The sequence below is a fragment of the Alosa alosa genome, chromosome 3 (genome assembly GCF_017589495.1).
Source record: "Alosa alosa isolate M-15738 ecotype Scorff River chromosome 3, AALO_Geno_1.1, whole genome shotgun sequence".
In the NCBI taxonomy this organism is placed as follows: Eukaryota; Metazoa; Chordata; class Actinopteri; order Clupeiformes; family Clupeidae; genus Alosa; species Alosa alosa.
This window is the reverse complement of record NC_063191.1, coordinates 17257227-17278326: the sequence shown is the minus strand read 5'-3', so window position 1 is coordinate 17278326 and position 21100 is coordinate 17257227. Positions and strand designations below refer to the sequence as shown.

General features: G+C 47.6%; 1 protein-coding gene across 1 annotated transcript in view; it reads left to right on the top strand.

Moving 5' to 3' along the window:
- tanc1b (tetratricopeptide repeat, ankyrin repeat and coiled-coil containing 1b) overlaps positions 1-21100 on the top strand; it is a 121276-nt gene that overhangs the window by 18577 nt on the left and 81599 nt on the right. The window contains 1 exon segment of the mRNA XM_048238346.1: positions 12705-12860. Coding sequence (XP_048094303.1) covers positions 12705-12860 — 156 coding nt within the window.

The window sequence follows — 21100 nt, the reverse complement described above, 5'->3', positions numbered from 1 at the left end:
CTTGAGGAGCTGAGCAAACACACTGATTTACGATATTTCAGGAGTAGAGATGGGTGAGGCAAAAGCTTTAAAATAGTTCTCATCGATTCATCTGGTTTCAGATAATAAAAAAAATACATGGAAAAAGCAACGAGATTCATGTCAGATCGGGCTGACTTTTTGTCATAAAAATAGGCTACACCATTACAGTTGAAGTTCCGTTGTGTCGGAATCTCTTCGCATATTTCCCGTCAACAGAGAGACTTTTTAATTCGAAGTTTGTTCTCCAGGATGGGAAGAAGACGATCTGCTCGCATATGAAAGAGCCAGGCTGAAGGGGTAGAGGTAGCCAGGAAGAGAAGCAAAACAAACAACCAGAAAAACGTAACAATCAACGAGATAAACAGATGGCTGCTTCACGGGCTGTTTCAGGAAGTCTAGACCACAGAGGTGCCTCTTGAGCAGCTCCAGGAGAGTCGACCTCCGTGCCGTCTGTCAGCAGCTACTCTGCCACATTTCTCATAAAGCCACACTCCAAGCTTGCTGATATCTGCAGCATGCAATCTCTGTTACAGTAATAACTAACCCCTTTGTTCTTTGCCCTCCATGCTTTTGTTATCCCCCAATTTGCGGTGCTTTAGGTAATTGGTTTGTACAGTGTATCCTCAGGGCATTCACTTTGTACCTACTCGTTAATGTTGTCAAGTAAAATTTTACTACTAGCCTATACGGCATCCTTTTCTTCCATTTTCCTACTGAAATAACACGCACCTCCTCTGTCAAATATTTATTTTGTGAATGCACGCCTCGACAGAAGCAGGTGTGGACAACGTTTGTGCGTAGGAATAGAGCTTTTGGCCAGGTATTAATTGGTCCTTGCAGCAATGGGTAAACAGAGGATCTCAAAGGAGAGGCCCAGCCAGTCTGATGAGGCTCTAAAGCTCCGAAATGTAATCAGCAAGGACTTTGTTTAAATCCCCACTCCTCCCTCCCCAAAGACTGTCTTTCTCTCAGACGTCAGCTGTTTATAGGTCTCGCAACACCTCGTGGAAAAACACACACACACACACACACACACACACACACACACACACAAACACACACTCTCAGACAAAGGCCCTTGGCGTTCGCTGTCCTGGTGTGACATGTGAGCGTGCTGTCGTCTCCGTCGGGGAGCCGGGGCGCGCCTTGTGGGCTCGTTAGGAATGGGTCACGAGGGACCCATGAGGCCAGGATGCGTTGAGAATGCTGGACGACGAAAAGAGCAAAACTTTTGTGTGCTGTAAAAATAAAGAAGTGTGCACAGACGCTCAGCTTTGTGGGGAAATCCCTGCCAGTGCCACAGGCGCATGACTCAGGTGCTCATTGTGTGACCAACGAATTTCTTGGCACTTCATTGCATGTCGGTTTGACAATGGAGGCAACAGATTGTAAGTCAGTGCTGTAAATGCAGTGTGCTACGTCATCTTCCACTTTTGTGTGTCCCTTATCAAAGATGCTTTCTGTTGTCCAGAAGATTTACTGTGCTTTAAATCCCAATCACACCACTAAAATGTCCTGTAAAGTTCAGAACAGGTTGTTGTTATAGGGATGGTATGGTATAAAAACTACATGAAGCACACAAGTAGGCCCATGTACAAAAGAAATCATAACAGACCCAACCTCAGAGCTGAATCAAGACAGCCTGGCATCAAAGCTGTCGAGCGCCCAGGAGGTAACGATTAGCTTGGGCGTAGCTGCAACCGCATAAGGCACAAACACACCCTCAGCTATGGGCAAGCGTTCAAACCTCAGGTGTGTCCGCACAAGACCCACCCCGTGTCCTCTCCCTCATTTCATAGGAGCGAAGAGGGAGAGAACCAGAACAGCATGAAAGTATCCATTGGGGCACTCACCAAGCTGCTGTACTTCAATGCATGTTTGGAAAACCAGACAAACAGCAAACAATAATCCTTGTTCCTTAAATCGTATGATCCAGCGCAGGGTTACTGAAGCCTTTGAAGCTGACATAATTTGGCTAATCTCTCTCAGCACAGTTAGATTTACTTTAAATATTCTGCAAATGGGCTCATGCAATCGTACAGACATTAAAGGCATGAAGCGGGATTGCACTGATGTGGTAACAAAGTAGGATATTAGTTCAGAGAGCTATTTTACATGCAGCCTACCCCCCTCCCTTGACTTAACCCAATTTTCACCAACTGCATGTTTTGTGATAGACCTTGAAAAATTGCAGACTTGACATCTTATTTTTACTCTGCTCTTTGTTTGTCCTTAAGTTGCTGCTGGAGAGTTCTTTCTTTTTTTTTTTTTTTACCAGAGAAGCTTGGAGGACATGCTTCAGCTGAGGTGCTTTTAGTCAAATTCAGGGTCTGTTGCCGAGCCCTTCTGAGCACATTCAGGCTCCATCCTACAGGGGTGATATTTGGCACAGAGGCAGTCATCACCCCCCACCAGTCCCAACAGTGGCTGTAGACATGAAGTGGGATGCCATGGAGATACTCCAGGTCTCCCACTGGCCCCCGTTGGCTGCCAGCTCTCCGGCCGGAGAGAACCACTTCTCATTTCCTCTCGTTGCTCCCTGGTGCTTTGGACGGTTGTCCATGACCTTGGAAGAGCTGGTGTGGTGGGGCCGGGAGGGGTGTGAACGCGGGAGGGGGAAAAAAAAACAAGCACACCAGAATTGGCTGGGAACTAGCAGTGATGTCATAGCAGTCCCCCCCCCTGGAGCCAAGGCTGAAGTGTTATCTTGGACGTCCACCATCCGCGGGGCTATGAGTCGGCTCTCCCCTGAAGAACAGTGAGGACACTCTATCAGTTGGCCAGGCAGGGGTGGTTTTGAAGGCCAGTCCACAGCACGACGCCCAGAAAATGTCAGATAGCCTCGGACTTTTTCTGATTACGGTGTGCTGTGGCGGTGGAGGGCCGCATTCCATTTACCTGATGGCTTCTGTGTGTTTAGCGAGCCTCTACAACCTCTGCAGAATGCCTGCCACCGAGTTCCCATGGGGGCGGACTTTATGACTCACTCAAAGCCTCACCTCTCTGGTTACTCTATTTAAACACGATCCGTGATATTTAATAGCGAGAATTAATGGATTTGGTCATTACCATTCAGTGCACCCTCCGGCATACACCACGCTGGAACAGGTCCTTGGCACGGGGACACTCCGATTTAAAAACATTAACAGCACAAAGAGGTGACATCATTCAGCTAACTCCCGTTTTGGGCTGACTGATTAAAGTTGGAATCAAAGACATAACCGAGCTTGTTTCAATGACACCCAATCTGTAGTGTAACTCCAGCCAGTTTTGAGTGTGGGTGTGAGAGTATTTGCACGTCTGTTTGTGTATGTGTATCTGAAAGTCCCCCCACATGCTCACACACACACACACACAACCACATAGTTTCTTGACAGTGTGCTGGCCCTTGGGCCTCACTGTTCTCAGCTCTGCTGTGGTTCTCTGAAAGGGAGAGCAGGAGCGGCCCTTTGTGATTGTGATCGGGGCCCGCCGCTGAATGCTCTCCATCTCCAACCAGAGGCCAGCTGAACTAATGACCCCGCTCCCTTTGTGCCCGGCCTCAAAGAAAGAACCTTAAACTTTCGAGTTTCCATAGTGGCCCCACAGCGTGATTTCTCCTCAGGGCACTTAGGGCAATGACGGCGTTTCAATTCAGGCTCCACAGCATTAAGGCCCTCTGAGACCTCCAGTCTAGCAGGAGAGTCGATTGCACAGAAAGTTGGCAAACCACGGGAGAATAACTGTCCGCCATCAGTAGTGGGGTGTCTGTTAATCGGGCTGGAAAGCATGATTCATTGATTTAAACCAGTGTGATCAAGCTAAAACTCTAGAGCCGTATTGGCATTTATCAAGTAATATAAAAAAAAAGAATCAAGGCAGACCTCAACAAACAGTGGAGTGAACCAGAGCTCTTCTTTGCCTAGAGTCTGTTAGAATCCACACACCATGGCAGGTTATTACTCTGGGCTTTTGACTTAGATCCCCCCCAGTCTCCATTGTTTACTTACTGGATTAAGTCCAGTGGGGTGGAGGTTTTGTACCCCAGTCACATCCATTCCACTGTCTTCAATGGGCCCTGGTGATGTGACTGCCCATTGTCCACCAGCCTGGTGTCATTCTCATGACCTCACCTGGCCCGAGGAGAGCCTGTGCTTAATGGGGTGTGTTAATGGCAATCAAAATCTGCCGTTAACCTCTTAGCCCCAGTGGCCGCCCCTGGGAAGACCTCTGCATGGAAAACAAATTTGTTCGCACAAGAGCTTTTTTTGTGGGCCGGGGCCAACGGAAGCAGGAAGGTGCTACTCGGAGGTCGTATACGTTTAAGCAACCGTGCTGGGGGGAGGGAGCGGCCTCCAAGGTTAACACAGAAAGCAGAATGGTGGCTGTCAAAGCACTTTCTTTTTTCTCTGTGTTTCTGTCTTTCTTTTGCCTGCTCAAGCCTCTCCGCGTTTCCCATCTGGAAGCTTACCTTGTGCTCTGAACTCTGCTGTCATGTTCTAAGAATTTTGTGTGTGACAGAGGAACGTGACCTACCCTTCTAATTGGCCTCAGTAAATCGCTCTGCTACATGTCAAGGCCCAAAAATCTCCCCAGTTCTCTGGAGAAGTGAGTATAATTCACAAAAGCTCATTACATCGTCACTTTAGGGAATATGCAATGAAGAAAACATGTTGCTTAAGAATATTTGCAAGGCAGTCAGGCATGATTGCTTTTGAAAAGCTTTGGTTGGAATGGCATTTTCTATGTCACTGTGCCAAAATTCATGTAGAATGGCTTGAATGGAGATATGCCAGAGATGAGCATCTGTGTGTGTGTATGGTTGGGTGGTTAACAATACATGCTACAGTGACACTGATGAAGCCTGTTAACACGGGGACATTCACACAAGTTATTCTGACAATGCAGAATATAAGTGTCAGCAACAGCCCCCTGCTCTGCCTGGTTCCCTGTGCTATTACCCAGGCTGCTCAAATGAGCTCCAGAGGATTAAGAACACATCAAGAAGTAAACGCTGGCTTTGGATGTGAAAGTGCTGCACTTTGTTAATTGTTTTTTTTTCTTTAATCCCCTCTCGACTTGGTTGAAGGTGCTTGCCATTCTGTAACGTGTGGTGAAAAGAGCTTTCAGCAGGATCTGCTGTGCGGTCGTGTCTTAAGTGATCCGTGGTCAATTACGAGGCACATTTTTTTTTTTCATACACTTGTGGTCATAGTAAGCTTTTTATATCCGTCGCCCCAACTGATTATAACAAAAGCCCACATCTGAAAGTCGCATTGCGTTTGATACTGCAAGGCCCTTAAAAATCTGCTTGTGGAGATTAGCATTGTTTCCTGGCCTTTGAGGAAAGGAGATGGCCGGCCGAATGTTCTCCTGCTGAAGTTCCTTAAAGCACTGCAACGATCATCTCTACTGTGGTCCTGAGACTTATAAAAGTAGAGTGAGAGAACAAGATTCCCTAATAGCTTCTCCACCAGTCTCCATTCCTCTGGCCCCAGTAATTCAGCAGTGGCCGATATCCCCAACAACACATGTATACATTTTAAACACCCTCATCCGAATGCATTTTCCAGCACACCAAGGGTACGTCTTGATATGTCCCAGAGAAATCTGCCTTTGCACTTAGGTGACGTGCAGCCCACAGCTCTTCTCTTACAGATGGATTGACCCTTTCCTGCTTTCCTCAAGCCCTCTAGCCAGTGTCAGTCAGTACCCTCACTTCCTTTATAATGCTCTCCTCTGCTTCCTCTCCTCTCATCCTTCCTAGGGGCAAAAGTAAACATGTGGCAAAGACATACTCCTCCGGCGCAGATTCCCCCCCCCCATACCAGCTCAAATTGTCCATTTATGAAACGGACTGGAAAATGTCAAAGCTTCTGCCCCTCCTATCCTCTCTCTCTCTCTCTCTCTCTCTCTCTCTCTCTTTGTCTCTGTCTGACTTTCCCTCTGTCCCTCTTTCTCTCTCCCTGTCTCTCTCAACTTGTTCCTTCCCCTGGGGCAGCAGGAGGAGGAGGAGGAGGAGGAAGAAGAGAGAACATTCCAGGGCTCTGGACACACAGCCCACTGACGGACATCTCTCTCAGTGATCATCCTGTCGCCTCTTGCTGCCTGCAGCCCTGGTCCAGATTAGCGAGCTAATTTGTCTACATTGAGGATCAGTGGTGAAGGAGTTGCTCAGCAGGATTGGGTTTTGACATGTTGGAACCAAATACTGTAACCAAGTTCAGCTTTTGTGCCCCAGGGACCTCCATGAGAGGGTGGGAAAATACTTTCCTCATGGATGTTTTAGCGTGTTTAGGCTTTGACGTGCTCTATGAACAATTTGAATGGGGGGGTGTTAAACATGAAATGTTTACAGATGGTAAGCAAATGTATGCTGAACTCTTAGCCTTTGTCAGAACAGGGTAGACTAAGAAAACGAGTGAACGGTTCTGACGTGAGGTGTTTTATGAAATATGCCCCTTTGTTTGAAAGTAAATCATTGATTTATGTGCTGCATGATTAAGCTCCTGGATTTGATGTTGTGGTTTGTCGTTATGTCGTCATACATATTACATGTTTAAATACATACTGTCTTCAGGTAGCTGATGTATAGTTTATATTTTGAAATCTGACAGCCCATAAAAGCACAGCTTGAACCTCTGGAGTACTACTTAGCTCTTGGCTCACTTTCTTTTCTGTCTTTCTTTTTTTTTAACTGGTGATCACTGCCAATTTGTTTTATTTTTTGTCTGTCGCCATGGCAACGGCTGGCTGGGAAATTTGAGCAGCAACTGGTTCTTTTAAGGAGATGAAAGTTGAGATGCTGAGATATTGTTCCCAACTATGGCTGGGAGATGCTCAATTGTCCAAGCACATGACTCTCATTAAAGTTGGCCTATATTCTTGTTATATTCTTTCCAGTTCCCAGTTCTTCTTTCCATCTGTCCCCCTCTCGCCATATATGCCCCATGGTCTTCCTCTCTCTTTCTTTCTCTCTCTCTTTCTCTTTCTCTTTCTCTCTCTCTCTCTCTCTCTCTCTCTCTCTCTCTCTCTCTCTCTTAGTTCAGTTCAATTGAGTTAAAAGTGGTTTTATTGACATGACTATTTACCTTGTTGCCAAAGCTTGTGATGACAGTGGAACACTGGTAACAATATTGTGAGCTGGTATAATTGAAAGCCATCACCATTTTATTATTTTGTTGATTCTCCCCACTCCATTTCTCTCTCACACTCTATCCCTCTGCTGCCCCATGTTCAGGGCCGTACGGTGCCCTTACCCATGAGCGCATTCGTGGGACAGTCCGCCCCCACCCTGTCTCGTACGTCCACAGGGAGATTTTTATTGGCGTGGAGTCTGGCTGGAGAGTTTCCCACTGCTGCAGTGTCCTGTGCTCCTGCGCCCCTGCAGCTTTGTGTGTGTCGACAAAGAGAATCTACATTCATTATTCCCTATTCATCAACCCACCAGCCCGCATGTCAAATTTACTGACAAGACGCTAATGGAGGTTGCAGTGGAGTGCTGTGTCATCCCACACAAATACACATGCAAGCACCCTTCATAATTTACAGAGACACACAGACAAACACACATACAACAGACATACATACACACACACACACATACACATACACATACACACACACATACACACACACACACACACACACACACACACACACACATACACACACACACACACACACACACACACACATACACATACACACACACACACACACACCTGTATAACTTGTTGTCAGGTTCAATCTGCAAATTCATCCAGTCGTACAGACATACACAATAGTCATCACATAGGCTCATGTAAGAAGAAGGAGTTTCAAATCAAAACACATTAATGCGTATTGACAAAGTTGATTGATGTGCTGAGCATGCTGCCTGGGGACGCTACTGTAAGCCACGACCTTGACTGTGAGCAAAGGGACGCCGTTTGAATACTAAAGCGTCCTTTTGTCTGCACCGAGCTCATCCCCACTCAAGGTTGCGTCCATCCTTTTGTGTGCAAGCGTGGGGACCGGCCCGGGGCTGCACAATGCGAGCAGCGGGGGCTTTGAGTTTGAGCTCGTCAGCCTGACAGATCGCATTCCAGCGCCTGGATTTACTGGAGGGAGCGGACTTACACAGTCCTGAATTACGCCCGCCGTGCCCATTGCGAGGCACTCAGCTGCACAAACCGACAGCCCCAAAACGGCGGACCTCGTAAAACGTGCTGGCTGGAGTGGTCTGTTTTAGCTGCATGTGGTCAACGTTTATTTTGTGGCCTTCGGCTGGATTGTGGCAAGTGCGTACAATGCCCACTACAGTTTCCCCACCCACTAGCTCATATGAGGGAGGTATGAAACCAGGGCTCAACAGCAATGTTTTCTTTTCTTTTTTCCCTTCAGAAGAAAAATATTTTCAACAGGGCATGAATTAAAAGTTTCATTAAAAGTTTCAAAATGACTTAAGTCACTTTGAAAGACAAAGATTTTCCCTCTTCAATCCAGCTTACTCTCGCTGAAGGCTAAAGGACTCTTATTGCCTTGGCTTACATAATTTATAACGCACCTCAATATTTAATGACTTAAAATATTATCACCTTTTATTGGGAGCGGGCGGGGACCTCTGTGGTCACCCTCGATGGACGATGGAAAAAAAAGGCAGCTCCCAGGGTCTGTAATCATTTTTACGTCCCCATTTTTTTTTTCTTTGAGCAGTGGAAATATAATTAGAAAGAGCTGACTTCTCTGGCCACAGCGAGGGCTGAAATTGCAGGCCTGGCCCTGGACCCAGCGGCTCGGTGGCGAGCGGCCGAATCGGCACTGCCGAGTTTCCGCGGGCGCTTCGCGCTCCTTCTCCCCGTCCGTCTGCGCCTCCGCACGGTTCACAACCCCCGCTGCAGTGGCTGGAACAGGCAGCCGGCCGGCCAGCCCTGGCCACGGGGTCCTTTCATGTGGCACTGCCTGTTTTCAGAGATGGAGGCCCCAAATGACAGATCTTATATGATCCATTTAATGTGTAAAGCGGTAACAAGAAGGAACGAGTGACCGAGAGGGGGGGCCCGGTGGTGCTTTGCTCCACCAATGGGTGTAGTGGTAGGCTGAGACGTTTGGATCTACTGTGGACTGGCTCTCTTGGGATTAAGTGAATGAATAGACATTGATACAAAGACAGCGTTGTCATTATTTTCACACAGAAAAAAAAAGCAAGAGTTCAGAACTTGAAAGGTCAACATGAACTCCTCTTGCATTGGCATTCCTCTCAGCAAGAGACTCAAGTGGGTCGACGCTGATGCAGAAAGGCCTCCCCGTGATTTACAGCCCGTAGATCATTCTGTAATAATTGTGTTTTTTTGGTTCAACGGCTAGCACAACCCCACCGAAGACTCTGATTCTGGATGAAGTGTCTCTCCGCCTCAGTGGTCTCCCAAGAACCAAAGGGAGGTCGTTGAACTTCCCAAGTTCAATCTGTAGGATGTTTATGTGCGGTTCTGAAGCCATACTTACAGTACCATCACATCTTCTTCATGTTTACTTACACCCATGTGATAGACTAGAGTTGATGTTGTCTGGCTTTCCAATGTATCATAGCTACTATATTATAGCTGAGGTAAAATGTATTTAAATTGTGCTGAATTGGCACAAATGGGTTAGCGGATTTCCCTGTGGGAGTGGGGAGGTCCCCTTTGTTTTTTGAGGCCTGTCTGTCCGTCCATATATTGTGTCTTCCAACATTGTCCATGTAAAGAAATCCTTTGACAGCAGTGCTGTTTTCGTCCTCCCTGGCTGTGTTAATTGGTGGAGATTAACCCTGTGGTCTATAGTCCATAAGCACCAGGGCCTCCTTTTCATTACCAGGAGGACCAGTGTGCTCTCCTCACAGGAGGGTTTTGTTTTGTGGCGGTTAAAGGCAAGCCTCTATAGGCACTCATTCACACCAGCCCCTTCTACGTGGAAGCGTCAGCTTAAGGCAGCCTGGTTTAGTTCAACAGGTCCAATCATGTGCAGAAGAAAAAGAGTTGAATTTTATAGCTTTATGCATTGTTGCTCTGCCATGTACCAAGTTGTTTTAGCGAAGAGTTGCTATTTCAATGAATGGCAAGCTATGGGGCCACGGTTTCATCCCAGCCCGAAAATTATAGAGCTCCGTTTAGAATAATAAAAACGGGCCGGGAGGAAATTGCATGTTCCGTCTGTGAGAGTGGCACACGGTGACCCTCAGAGGTCAGCGGCCTCTTGCCGGGGCGACTCGGACAAAAGACGTCTGACCCGGCGGGATGTGTGTGGGGTGCCAAACTACGTCGGCTGGCTTGTGGAGGTGTCAGTGCAGCGGAGGCCAGTTCCTGCTGTCGGCCATTCTACTTTGACCTGAGGGCCCCTTCATTGAAACACTGGGCGTCTTTGTTTTCTGCTGGGGGGACAAAGAGAGAGCAGAGAGAGGAAAAGAGAGATGGAAATGCTGTTCTCTCTTTGATTATTCTCAGCAGCACAAATGGATGGTGTCCAGTACCGAGGGACAAACAAGTGTGGTTTCACCGTAAAAGCTGGTTACTCCCAGAAAGACCAAACTAGATATCAGAGGGCCTGGAGAGAATGAATGAGGCTTTTCGTCTCAGTGGAGTGTCTATATGTTTGGATGTGGCTTTTCGTCTCAGTGGAGTGTCTATATGTTTGGATGTGGCTTTTCGTCTCAGTGGAGTGTCTATATGTTTGGATGTGGCGCTTCGTCTCAGTGGAGTGTCTATATGTTTGGGTGTGGCTTTTCGTCACAATGACTATTGTACATGTAAGAGAAACGGCTGCACTTTGCGTACAACAATTTTTCTGTGTGAAGAAAGCACTACCAGCCGGCGTAGTGCTTTCTGCTGCCTTTTGATTACCGGTACTTCTAAGTTTGGCCCTGCTCCAGCTCCTACCCGAGAATTATTGCACATGTAATGTTTGGACCCCGGCATGGTACGCTATCTGTCAGAAAATGGCAACTTGTTTTGCAGCCTGATGAGCTTTCCTCTTTTAATAGTGTCTTAAAATTATAGCCTGCACAGTAGTCCACGTGTACACCACCATCAGCACCACCACCATCATAAATAAGCAAACTTCAAATCAGCCTGTAGCAAAAGCACTAGTTCCACAGCACACTGATAGTGTTATTTACCCCACACACTCTGCGGGGTTCAGGCTGTTGGTCTGGTTTCTCCATCGGGGCGGTTGCTCTGACCCAGACGCGGACTAGCCGGCAGACATCCCGCGCCAGCCCGTCTGCCGAACCCAGGGGAGTCATTTGCGAGGGATCCTGCGCTCCGCATGTATAACAGGACTGGAGATTACAAGACGTGAGATTGGATCGCGCCTCGGCCCGTAAAACCCCAGCCAACGAGCCCGGTCGGCTGCCCAGGTTCCTATTTCAGCACTGGGGGGAATGGAACTGTGCCACGGCAGTGAGGGGTGACTGACATCCCAGCCTTTATGTTTCCACGGAGAGGCAGGAAACGGGAGCTTCAGGCCTTCCAGGGGGGTTCAGCATCTCTGGGCCTTTTCTGGCGTCTCTTCAGCGGCATGCGGAGGGGCCCGCGGCGTGATCCATTAGGCCTTATCAGCTCAGAGCAGTCTGTGAAAGAGCTCACACTCTGATTTCCCACGAGTTACTCAATTTTTGATGCTGAAGCCTGCATCTGAATTCCATATTGCTCTCAGCTTTATCATTTGCTCCTAAGAGGAATACGTCTGGCAGTGGATTTCCCTTAACCACCTATTCTCTACGTGACCCCTCTTATCATACCCTGCCAGAGCTCTGGGAAAAGCTTTTGTTAAACTATGGTCACATTCCAAATTGTGTACGATTGTATCAGAAACGAGTGAAAGTGTCTAGATGATAAATATGAGATATTTTTCTTTTAATATATTTCCTTTGTAGGATGACCTCTTTTTCGTACAAATGTCCTTTGACCTGAAAGTTAATTACTGTACACAGTAAAAATGCTCCCGAGGATGTCAAAATTCAACACTGTTTTCAAAAGTCTATGTTTATGTGGATTATTTGTACTGATTCTTGGCTTTTTAACATGCTGCATATCACCAGAGATGATTGTAATGTGGATTGCCTTGTTGATTTTGCCTGCTATTGATTAGCTTGAAAATCGTTGCTCAAATGAAATGGCAGACTCATTTCACATCGGTAAAGGTTACCACTCAAGGCTCCATTAGTAGGAGATGGGCCGTCGGCAGATCCATTTTAAATATGTTTTACATTTCCCTCTCTCCCTGAGTTTATTTAATGGTTCATTGCTCTGCCGTACGCTTAGGCTATAATTTCCGTGGCTGTGTTGATTTTTTTTTAGTCAGCATTCGTAAAGAAATGGCCCTGAGCCATTGGTCAACATTTGTTTAGTGGGTTTGGTTCATGCCTAGTTATCACAGTCATTGTGTACTTCGTGCATTATGAGGCATATCTTCCTCCATTTTCAGGGAAGTCAGGGAAATATGTTTAAATTTAATTTCCTTTGTTGGATGGATTTTCAATTTAGTTTACTTTTTGTCTCTTGCAACAGTGGGGAAATAGTTCATGAAATAAAGGTGACTGGAGCCATATTTTTTGTCCTAGTGTTATTCTGTCAGCTTTCATTGTGTCACACTTCTCTGGAGTCTGGACTGATGCCCTAATGTCCTTCATCTCTTCTCTTTCTCTCTTTCTTTCTCTTTTTCTCTTTCTTTCTCTCTCTGTCCAGCTGGCGATGCTCCATCCGAGAGCATCCCACCACACCCATACACCCCGGAGGAGGTGCTGCGACTGACCAAAGGTGTGTCCATGTCGCTGCCCTCCTCACCCCTCCTGCCCCGACAGACCTACATGATGCCCTCACGCGCCTGCAAGAAGTCGCCAGGTAACTCCACCCTACTGTTGCACCCCCTGCACCTCACCCCACCACCTCTCCACCTCACCCCACCACCGCCTATCCACCCCACCTTTCTCTTTTTCTCCATCCTTTTATCCTTCTGCTTATCACATCAACTTCTAAGCTTGAGGGAAAGGCAGCTGACTTGTCCCCAGTATACAGTTACATTGTTCCTGTACTGGTTTGTGGCACCATCCCCAAGCACAGTATGAGACACTAGTGTAGGCTCAGCTCAGTTGCTGCAGGTGTGACTGAGCTCGCGGGGGAGATCTTAAGCGGCCCGCCGTCACGCAAAAAAATTATCTTTGGCTGTAAACCCAAATTGCCGGCGTGCTGTTTTTTTGTGGGTTTTTTAGAGTCGTTGGCTTATTTACTGTAAGTACTTGGTTTCCCAGGTGCTGTTGTCTATGAAAATAATGCAGACCATAAACTATGCGCGTACACGCTCCAGCTTGCGGCCTAAGCTTTGTAGTGCACATGTCATTAGAGTGTTTGGTGGTTGACTGGGCGGGGGTGGAGGGGCGCAGACACGAGGATCTGTGTTTGTCTCTCTCTAGTGTAAGCCTCTTTATTTGGTCAGCTTCTGTTAAAGAGTCTCTCCTGGTTCTTTCTCCCTTTCCTGCCAGATCTCTGGCCTTTGTTGTGGTGCGCGCTGGCGGTTTGTCTTTTTGGGGAGCATGTGCGTCAACAGCGTCCTGATTGTTTCGCTTCTCTCCCGGCGCTAAAGGACACAGCCATCTGCAGCTGTGCGATCTTCAAAGTGCAAAGAGACAGTTGTAGCTGGACCCATTTCAAGCGCTGCTCTCTTTGTTTTCGGAGGACTTAGCGCTGAGGATTGAAACCCTTTGAATGGTCACCTCACCCCCCCTTTCCCCTTTCACATCTGGGGCTCATCTGTGCTGAGGCAGCTCTGGGTTTGAGAAGGAAGGGGGGCTTGCTTTGAACCAGTCCAAACCATGACATGAACTGACAATTAGTCTGTGCCCTTGGCCCCATTGTCCTCTTCCGTCTGGGGCGTGTTAAAGAGCGATAGAGTCCAGCCTGCTCTGTTTTTCCCACTTATCGCGTCTGGAAGCAATGCACAGCAAAGTGTGGCCATTTCAGTTCAGCTTCCACTCAGACGTTTCTTTAAGTGGTGGAAATTGGTGTTGTTTTTCCCCTTGGTCGTTGTTTATTGGAAGGTGTTACTGCCCGGAGTGCAATTTGTTTCCTAAATCCATTTCCTCCACTGAAGAATTCTTCCGTGGCTAATATCCGTCTCAGACAGGTTACGTGTGGGAATCAAACTGACGGACTGAGTGTCAAAGTTATAAAACAGAAGCACTTGATCAACTTGACTCACTTGATTGAAGAAGCAGCTTTTTCTGACATAATTGTATCTGCTTCAGTGTTCAAGGATGAACACTGCATAATTCTGCTCGCACCAGAGGACATGTGGAGGTGCAAATTAAATAACAGCAGCGATACAAACGATTAGCTCCGTCGTTGAACGGATTCAGCAGACTTTTAATAAATGCCATCCATTGTTCTCATATTCGTTTTTCTAGTGTTCATAAAGTCACAAAACGCCTCACAAAATATCACCTGAGGAAAGCCGAATCTGATATTTATTGGAAAAAATAGAGCTAATTAAGGACACACCGCAAAGCTTGACCAAATCTCAGAGTATGCTCACAGTGTTCTTATTACCTCCTAGCCTGGCCTCCCTCCTCACCCTTCCGTCTCAAGGTAAAGGTATGTGCCGTCATTGTTTTTAAAAAAAAAGCATCAAAGAGAGACGGCTGATCAAAAGCACATTGAGGAAGCAGATGGGGGGGGGTGGATGAGAGGAGAGGAGAGGAGCTGAAGGTGAAGTGAGCCCAGGAGGCAGGACTGCTGAATGTGTTCAGTGCAAACACATTCAAAAAAGAGCCACGACAGCAGCACACACAGAGAATGGGGAGAAAAGAAGTCATTGCAGCTGTCTGAAAATGTGTGTGTGTGTGTGTGTGTGTGTTTAAGTAGGAAGAAAGGGAGGGAATCATTCACTCCTGTTCTCAGGGAGGTGTTGAAAACAGCGGGAGAGCTCATGGCTACACTTAATAAAGATGCAGGAACTCCCCCACCTAAGCCATGGAAGAAGTGAGAGTGAGCGAGAAAGAGCGTCTCTGCCGGTCAAGTATGTAGGGGACAAACACGGGGCAAAGCTTGACAAAGTAGGAGCAAGTCTCTCTTAATTCAATTCAGCCTGAGATTTTACCATGCCGAGTGCTGACATTAGCAGGAGTCATGGCATCGTCGGGCACCGCTGCACTGTAAACAAAACCAAGCCCAACAGTTCCCAGCCATGCTGACTCATGCTGCCCCTCAGCAGCTTGCCCAGAGACAGTGACTGATTGTGGGGCAGTGCATGTGATGTGTGACTGATTGCATGTGTGTAAATTGTGTGGGCACATCGGAGTGTGTGTGTGAACAGTGTGGTTATGCATGTGTGTGTGTGTGTATGTGTGAGTGTGAGTGTGTGTGTGTGTGTGTGTGTGTGTGTGTGTGTGTGTGTGCACAAATATGTGTGTGCTTGTGGTTATGCGTGTATGTGTTTAGTCTCAGGGCCAGATCAGCAGTATGGGGGACTGCCCCCCTTCAGCAGCACCCCTTCGCCGTCTCCTCAGCTGACTCACACCACCCCGCCGCCTGCGAGCGGCGTTCGCTCACCGAGGTTCTCCTCCTCTGATCTCGCATTCCTCAGCTGTGCTCTCCCGCTGCCGTGGACACGCTCCGCCAGCGCTCCATGCCGTCCGTCCGCGCAGCACACCGCTGAAAACCCCACACGTCTCAGTGGCCCGCGCCTCGTCGGAGCCGGGCTAGAAAAACAAAGATATTCCGAGCCAATTACAGGCACATCAAATGGCTGCAGCGTGCACTGCTGGCATGGGGGCTTTGGTGTGGAACAAAAAAAGAGTGAGAGAGAAAGAGAGCGGGAGAGAGAGAGAGAGAGAGAAAGAGAGCGGGAGAGAGAGAGAGAGAGAGAGTGATCAGAAACAGAGGAAAAGGGTTGGGGGGGGGCAGTCAGAGCCATGTGTTTTAGCAGGACCTCTGGTTTACTGCGTGCGTTTTACAGGTCCTGAGGTGACCCCTTTGGAGGCCACTCTGCCACCTCTCACCAACCTTTGCAACCTCTGGGGCTCCAGGGTGACTCCACACTGACCCCCTCTGGTCGCACCGGGTCACTGTACATTCCGGCTTGTCTCCGGCACCCAAGGTCACAGTGCTGCTCTGTGCTGCTGCTGAGCCATGTTCACCCCCCCCCCCCCGACTACTCTGCACTGCATGGCACCCTGGGGGCCGTTTGTTTCTGAGCCCTCGCCCGTCCCGCTGGCTGCCTCCGCTCACACTGCTGCATTCTAAACGCGGTGGCAGCGCCACTCCAGCACCCCGTCTCCATGGCACCGAGCAGCCCCGTGAGATGCACACCACGCCGCAGCTCTCCCCCTAAGCTTGGCTTGGCCGCTGGCCCGAGTGCTAAGGGGGGGGGGACGCATAAAGCCACCAGTTAGCATTGCACGTTTTACGGCTGCCGTGACAAGCCGTGATCACTTTAGCATCTGCGCGTATCGAGAGAGGACGGAGAAAGGAAGGGCCCTTGGAGGGACGGATGTATGTTTGCGTCTCTTGGCGAAGGCATTTCTATATCCTCGTGCCAGATGTTGCACAGACAGCCTCAGGGGACGGCATGAATGGCAGCTTCAGACTGATGTCTCTGTTGCCCTCTTTGAACCTCACCCTTTCTTTTTTAGCTCTCCGCTCCCTAACTTTTTTAATGATTCTCTTAGCCATGGCGCTGACATGCTGAGTTTGCCATTCTGTTTTAACTCATTTGAACCCCCCCCCCTTTTCTCTTCTTTGTCCGTGATCCAACACTTGCTGCAGCCTCCTCTTCCTACCCCAAAAAAAAGGTCACACTCGACACCACTCCAAACGAGGCAGCTAGTGTAACTCATCTGTATGTCTGTCAGGCGCGCTGAAACAGAGCTGCGGTTTGTTCTTCATCCGCATCAGCTCTAAGCAGATCAGCTCAAAGCACCCCACCCCCCCCCCCCCCCCCTCCCCTCCCCTCTCAGCACCCTGCGGTGTCCTTAAGCCCGTGTTCTGGGAACATGCTGTCAAGGGGATGGAGCAGATTTCACTGGCCCCGAAGTCCATGGAGGTGAAGGGAGGAGAATTTTAAGTATCTCATCTCAGTTCTGTTTGCATTATAGGCACTTTGCTTTTGTAGCTTTTTGGAGAGAGGTCTCTCGGTTCTGAGTCTCTGTCTCGGTTGTGTGTGTGTGTGTGTGTGTGTGTGTGTGTGTGTGTAGTGTACTGGTGTGAGTGTTAACTGTGAGAATTAGAGGATGGGTGATGCGTTTGTGGCCCCTGATCTGCCATTACCAAATAGGATAAAGGCCTACCGGTACTACATCCCATTTCTCTCCTTTTTTTCTCCCTCTTTTTTATTTTTTCTCCCTCAGCATTCTTCTCCTCTGGATGACCGGCGTGATCAGTTGTCACAGCGAGTGAAAGCAGGGCGCAGACTCCCTGTCTGTGTCATCACTGGACTCTTACTAAGGCCTAGTCCACACGTACCAAACCGATCTTTTTTTCCTCCGTCTTCCCTGGAACCATATCAATAATATTTGCGTCCAAACGGATCCATCTCAACACGACTCAACACATTACTTCATATCCCAGGCCTATAGGTGGCACTGTTTCTTTACAGAAATTGACCAAAGCTTGCGCGCTGTAGGCTATACAAACAGACAGAATAGGCTATGACAAAATGGCTAGTGCAAGGAAACCAGAATTGTTTGTGTGGACTGATGGTAAACTGTCAACTGTAAAACTAATTACTATGGTTTGTGAAGGGTGCGGTCCCGTCCTTCATTTGGCTAATGCAGGTACAAATAATCTCCTTTACTTTCTTTGGTTGTAGGATAGTCCACGATTCACATTAGTTTTGGCTATCACCGCAATTGCATAGGCTACTAAACGCTAGGCCTACCCAAGTTTTAGGCTATTCCGTTACCACATTTATAATATTGCTATAATACCTTCGTTAGTAACAGTCAATACTTTTGCCTGCATCAAATCGTGCATTCGCATTTAGTGCGCTACCATCGGCTTAACATGAGCTAAGCGACTTTGTATGCTCATATCTGACTTCACTAGACTGTGAATGCATGTATTTATGTTGTAAGACATGTAAAATAAATTAATGTCACCGGCACTACGCACAAATTAATTTAAACTTGCACCGCACTTCCCTAATAACTTCTGACTAGTTCTCTCGTGTCACTGACAGTAGCTAGAATGCATCAAAAAAACTGGGAAAAACACTGTCATAAGCTATTGGCGCTGCACAGCACCAGTTGTGATTTTATCCTACTGAGTGTAATCGTAGGTAATGTCATTTATGAAAACTAGTATTGTTAGGCAATACTATAAGTCAAGTCCAGGGCAGCTGAGGTGTGGCGATGACCTCATTAATACGCAAGTATGCAGTTTCGCCGTCCAAACGAACTCACAAGGGCTACGGTTTCAGATTTTTCCACCCTGGGACCAGGTTTCAAAAAAGTGCGGTTTCGGGCTGTGAGTTTACAGGATTCGTTTGGACGATCGGCCAAGACGAAGCAAAACCGGTGCGTTTAACCCAAAAAGCGCCTCCGCGTGGACGGGGCCTAAGTCATATTTTTAAAGGTCTCTGACTTTTTAATGTTCACAGTCTAAATGCGTGCCATCGTTATCCATTAGCCAAGGGTTACATGTATTGACCTGTTCTCTTTCTTAATTCACAGTAAGATGTAACTCAAATGGGATATCTGGGGTGTAAATGGATTTGTTTAGGACTGGTCTGCCTTGGAGACTATTGATTTTAGGAGCACATAGGGATTTGAATGAACGGCTAATATCTGCAGTCAGGGAATTAGAAGAGTTGAAGATGGCACTAGATGACCACTGGTGCAATACTCACAAGAGGTGGCAGCATTAAGTTCATGTCAACAGAAAAATTAATTCATATTTCATCTTGAATTTGGGCTAATGGCCTTCAATGGAATTCTGATGGTACTTTCGGAGGCTAATGTCTGGTTGTCTCGATGTTATATTAGTGTGTGAAGGATGAGGTTGGATTTTTGTCTGTAGGTGAATCGATTCTGCAGTAATGGCATTCCGTGACCTCAAATTGAATGGAGATGTATTCAGCTAAGGCTAACCACCTATTTGCACTGAATGTCAGCTTGTGCTTTCTCATGTTCCCACCGTGTTCATTTCGTCTCGTTGTGGCCCCTGCCAACCCTCAGTCCGACCTAAAACCTCCAACCCCTTCAGTTCAGACTGAGACTGACCCCAAAGTTCCCCGAATTGCCCAGCATCCATAAAACTCCTCTTTTTCCTAATTTGCATCATTTGAAGCCTTCCACTGTGCTCAAATAAAACCCGTATTTATTCCAGCAGGAAAGATGGCAAAAAACCCAATAACGTTTTCACATCAAAGTTTCATATTTTTTTTTTTTTGTGTCTGTGTCTGAAAAACTTGAAAGTGTTCGGCGAGGTCACTGCCACGCCACCCACTTCCGTCAGCAGGTGATGTTGGCACCAGTTCCCCGGGGTCTCCGATCCATTTAGTGGGCGTCACTCTTTGAACTCTGTGCACATAAAGGCCTTTGTGAGGTGTCTGAGAGAGGGGGGCTCTGTGAAGGCTCATTCACAGCCTGACACGTCTCTTTCCCTTTTTAGTACTCTAGCATTTTAGCACGGACCCAATGCCTCACTGCAAGCTAACTGTGGCACTTCCTGACGGTAAAAAAATCCAACGTCACCTAAGAACCTGCCCTTTGGAGGCATATTTGAAATCCATCTACATCGTGCAAAAATACGTCAAGATCACCTGTGGAGATTTTGAGCCGCTACCATGGCAGCGGCCCATTGTGATGCATACATATTTCAACATGTTTTAGGAAGGATGTGCTCCTGAATGCAAGACCGTGCTATCTCGGCTGGAGATCAGTGTAGTCGCTAATCTCATCCTGTAAAATTTGAGTAAAGAGGGAGAAAAACAGAGATAACCATTAAAGATGCATAAAGGCCTGCCAGACATGCGATGCCCCATGAGAGAGAGAGAGAGAGAGAGAGAGAGAGAGAGAGAAAGTGCCTTATATTACAAGGAATGATTTTGTCTGTGAATGAAAGCAAATTAGCATGGGAACATTAGCATAATGCTCCCTAAGAAAGCCTGCACTGGAAGCCTTTCAAACCATGAGGGCGTCAGAGGTTGATTAGACCAGTGGGAAGAATACAGATTGGCACTTTGCGGTTTGCGTCTGGCTTTGACCGCACGTGTACCAGGCGAGAGAGACCGAAGGCAGGAGAGGAAAAGAGAAATGAAAGACCAGAGCACCTCCGTGGTTTACTCTCCTGAATCTTTTATGCGCGGAAACGGAATTTCAAACTGTATTTTTCCATCATAATGAATATATTAGGTTGCAGCATTGAACTGTACTAGTGAAAGTGCTAGTGAAATGTATGTTTGTGTGTGTGGGATGGACAAGGAGCATAGGTCTGTCCTGTTCGACTTTGCCTTCTCTGACCACAGAGAGCCGCTTGTGTCAGGGGAAGGCTTGTAAATGTGAAGAAGTCGAGGAGTTCAGCCACAAGAATGTCATCTGTCCTTCTGGGCGAATTGGAATGGTCTCGGACATAATCACTACATTCAGTTCTTCTCTACAATCCACAAGTTCTTCTCTACAATCAACGTTATCAAGTTCAATGTGCCATACGTTCTGTTTTCTATGAATATGTTAGGCCTGTATGTTAGGAATGACACTTTGTGAATTAAGGTTGTGTTTAAGCATAAAAGGATGCTTTTGTATGAGAGAGACAAAGAGACAGAGACAGAGAGATTTGGAGAAAGAGAGTCCATGTGAGACTCTGGTTTGGATCAGAGCGAACTTCTGAAGCTCCAGTCGGACAGTTGTCTGTGTCCCCACCTCCCCTCTCTGTCTGAGCCGCAGCTCTGGCCCTCCTCCCCTCCTCCTCCCTGGCCTGCTCTTGTCTGCTCCCCTGCACTACCGCCTCCATCCTCCAGCCCACTCTCGCTGAAGCTCCCTCTGGTCCCAAGGCCTCCCTGCCCCAGCTCCGCATACCATCTCTCAGCGTTTAAAAAACTGTGCTGTGGGCATACTCTATAAAATCTTGTTGGTGGAGAGAGAATGATG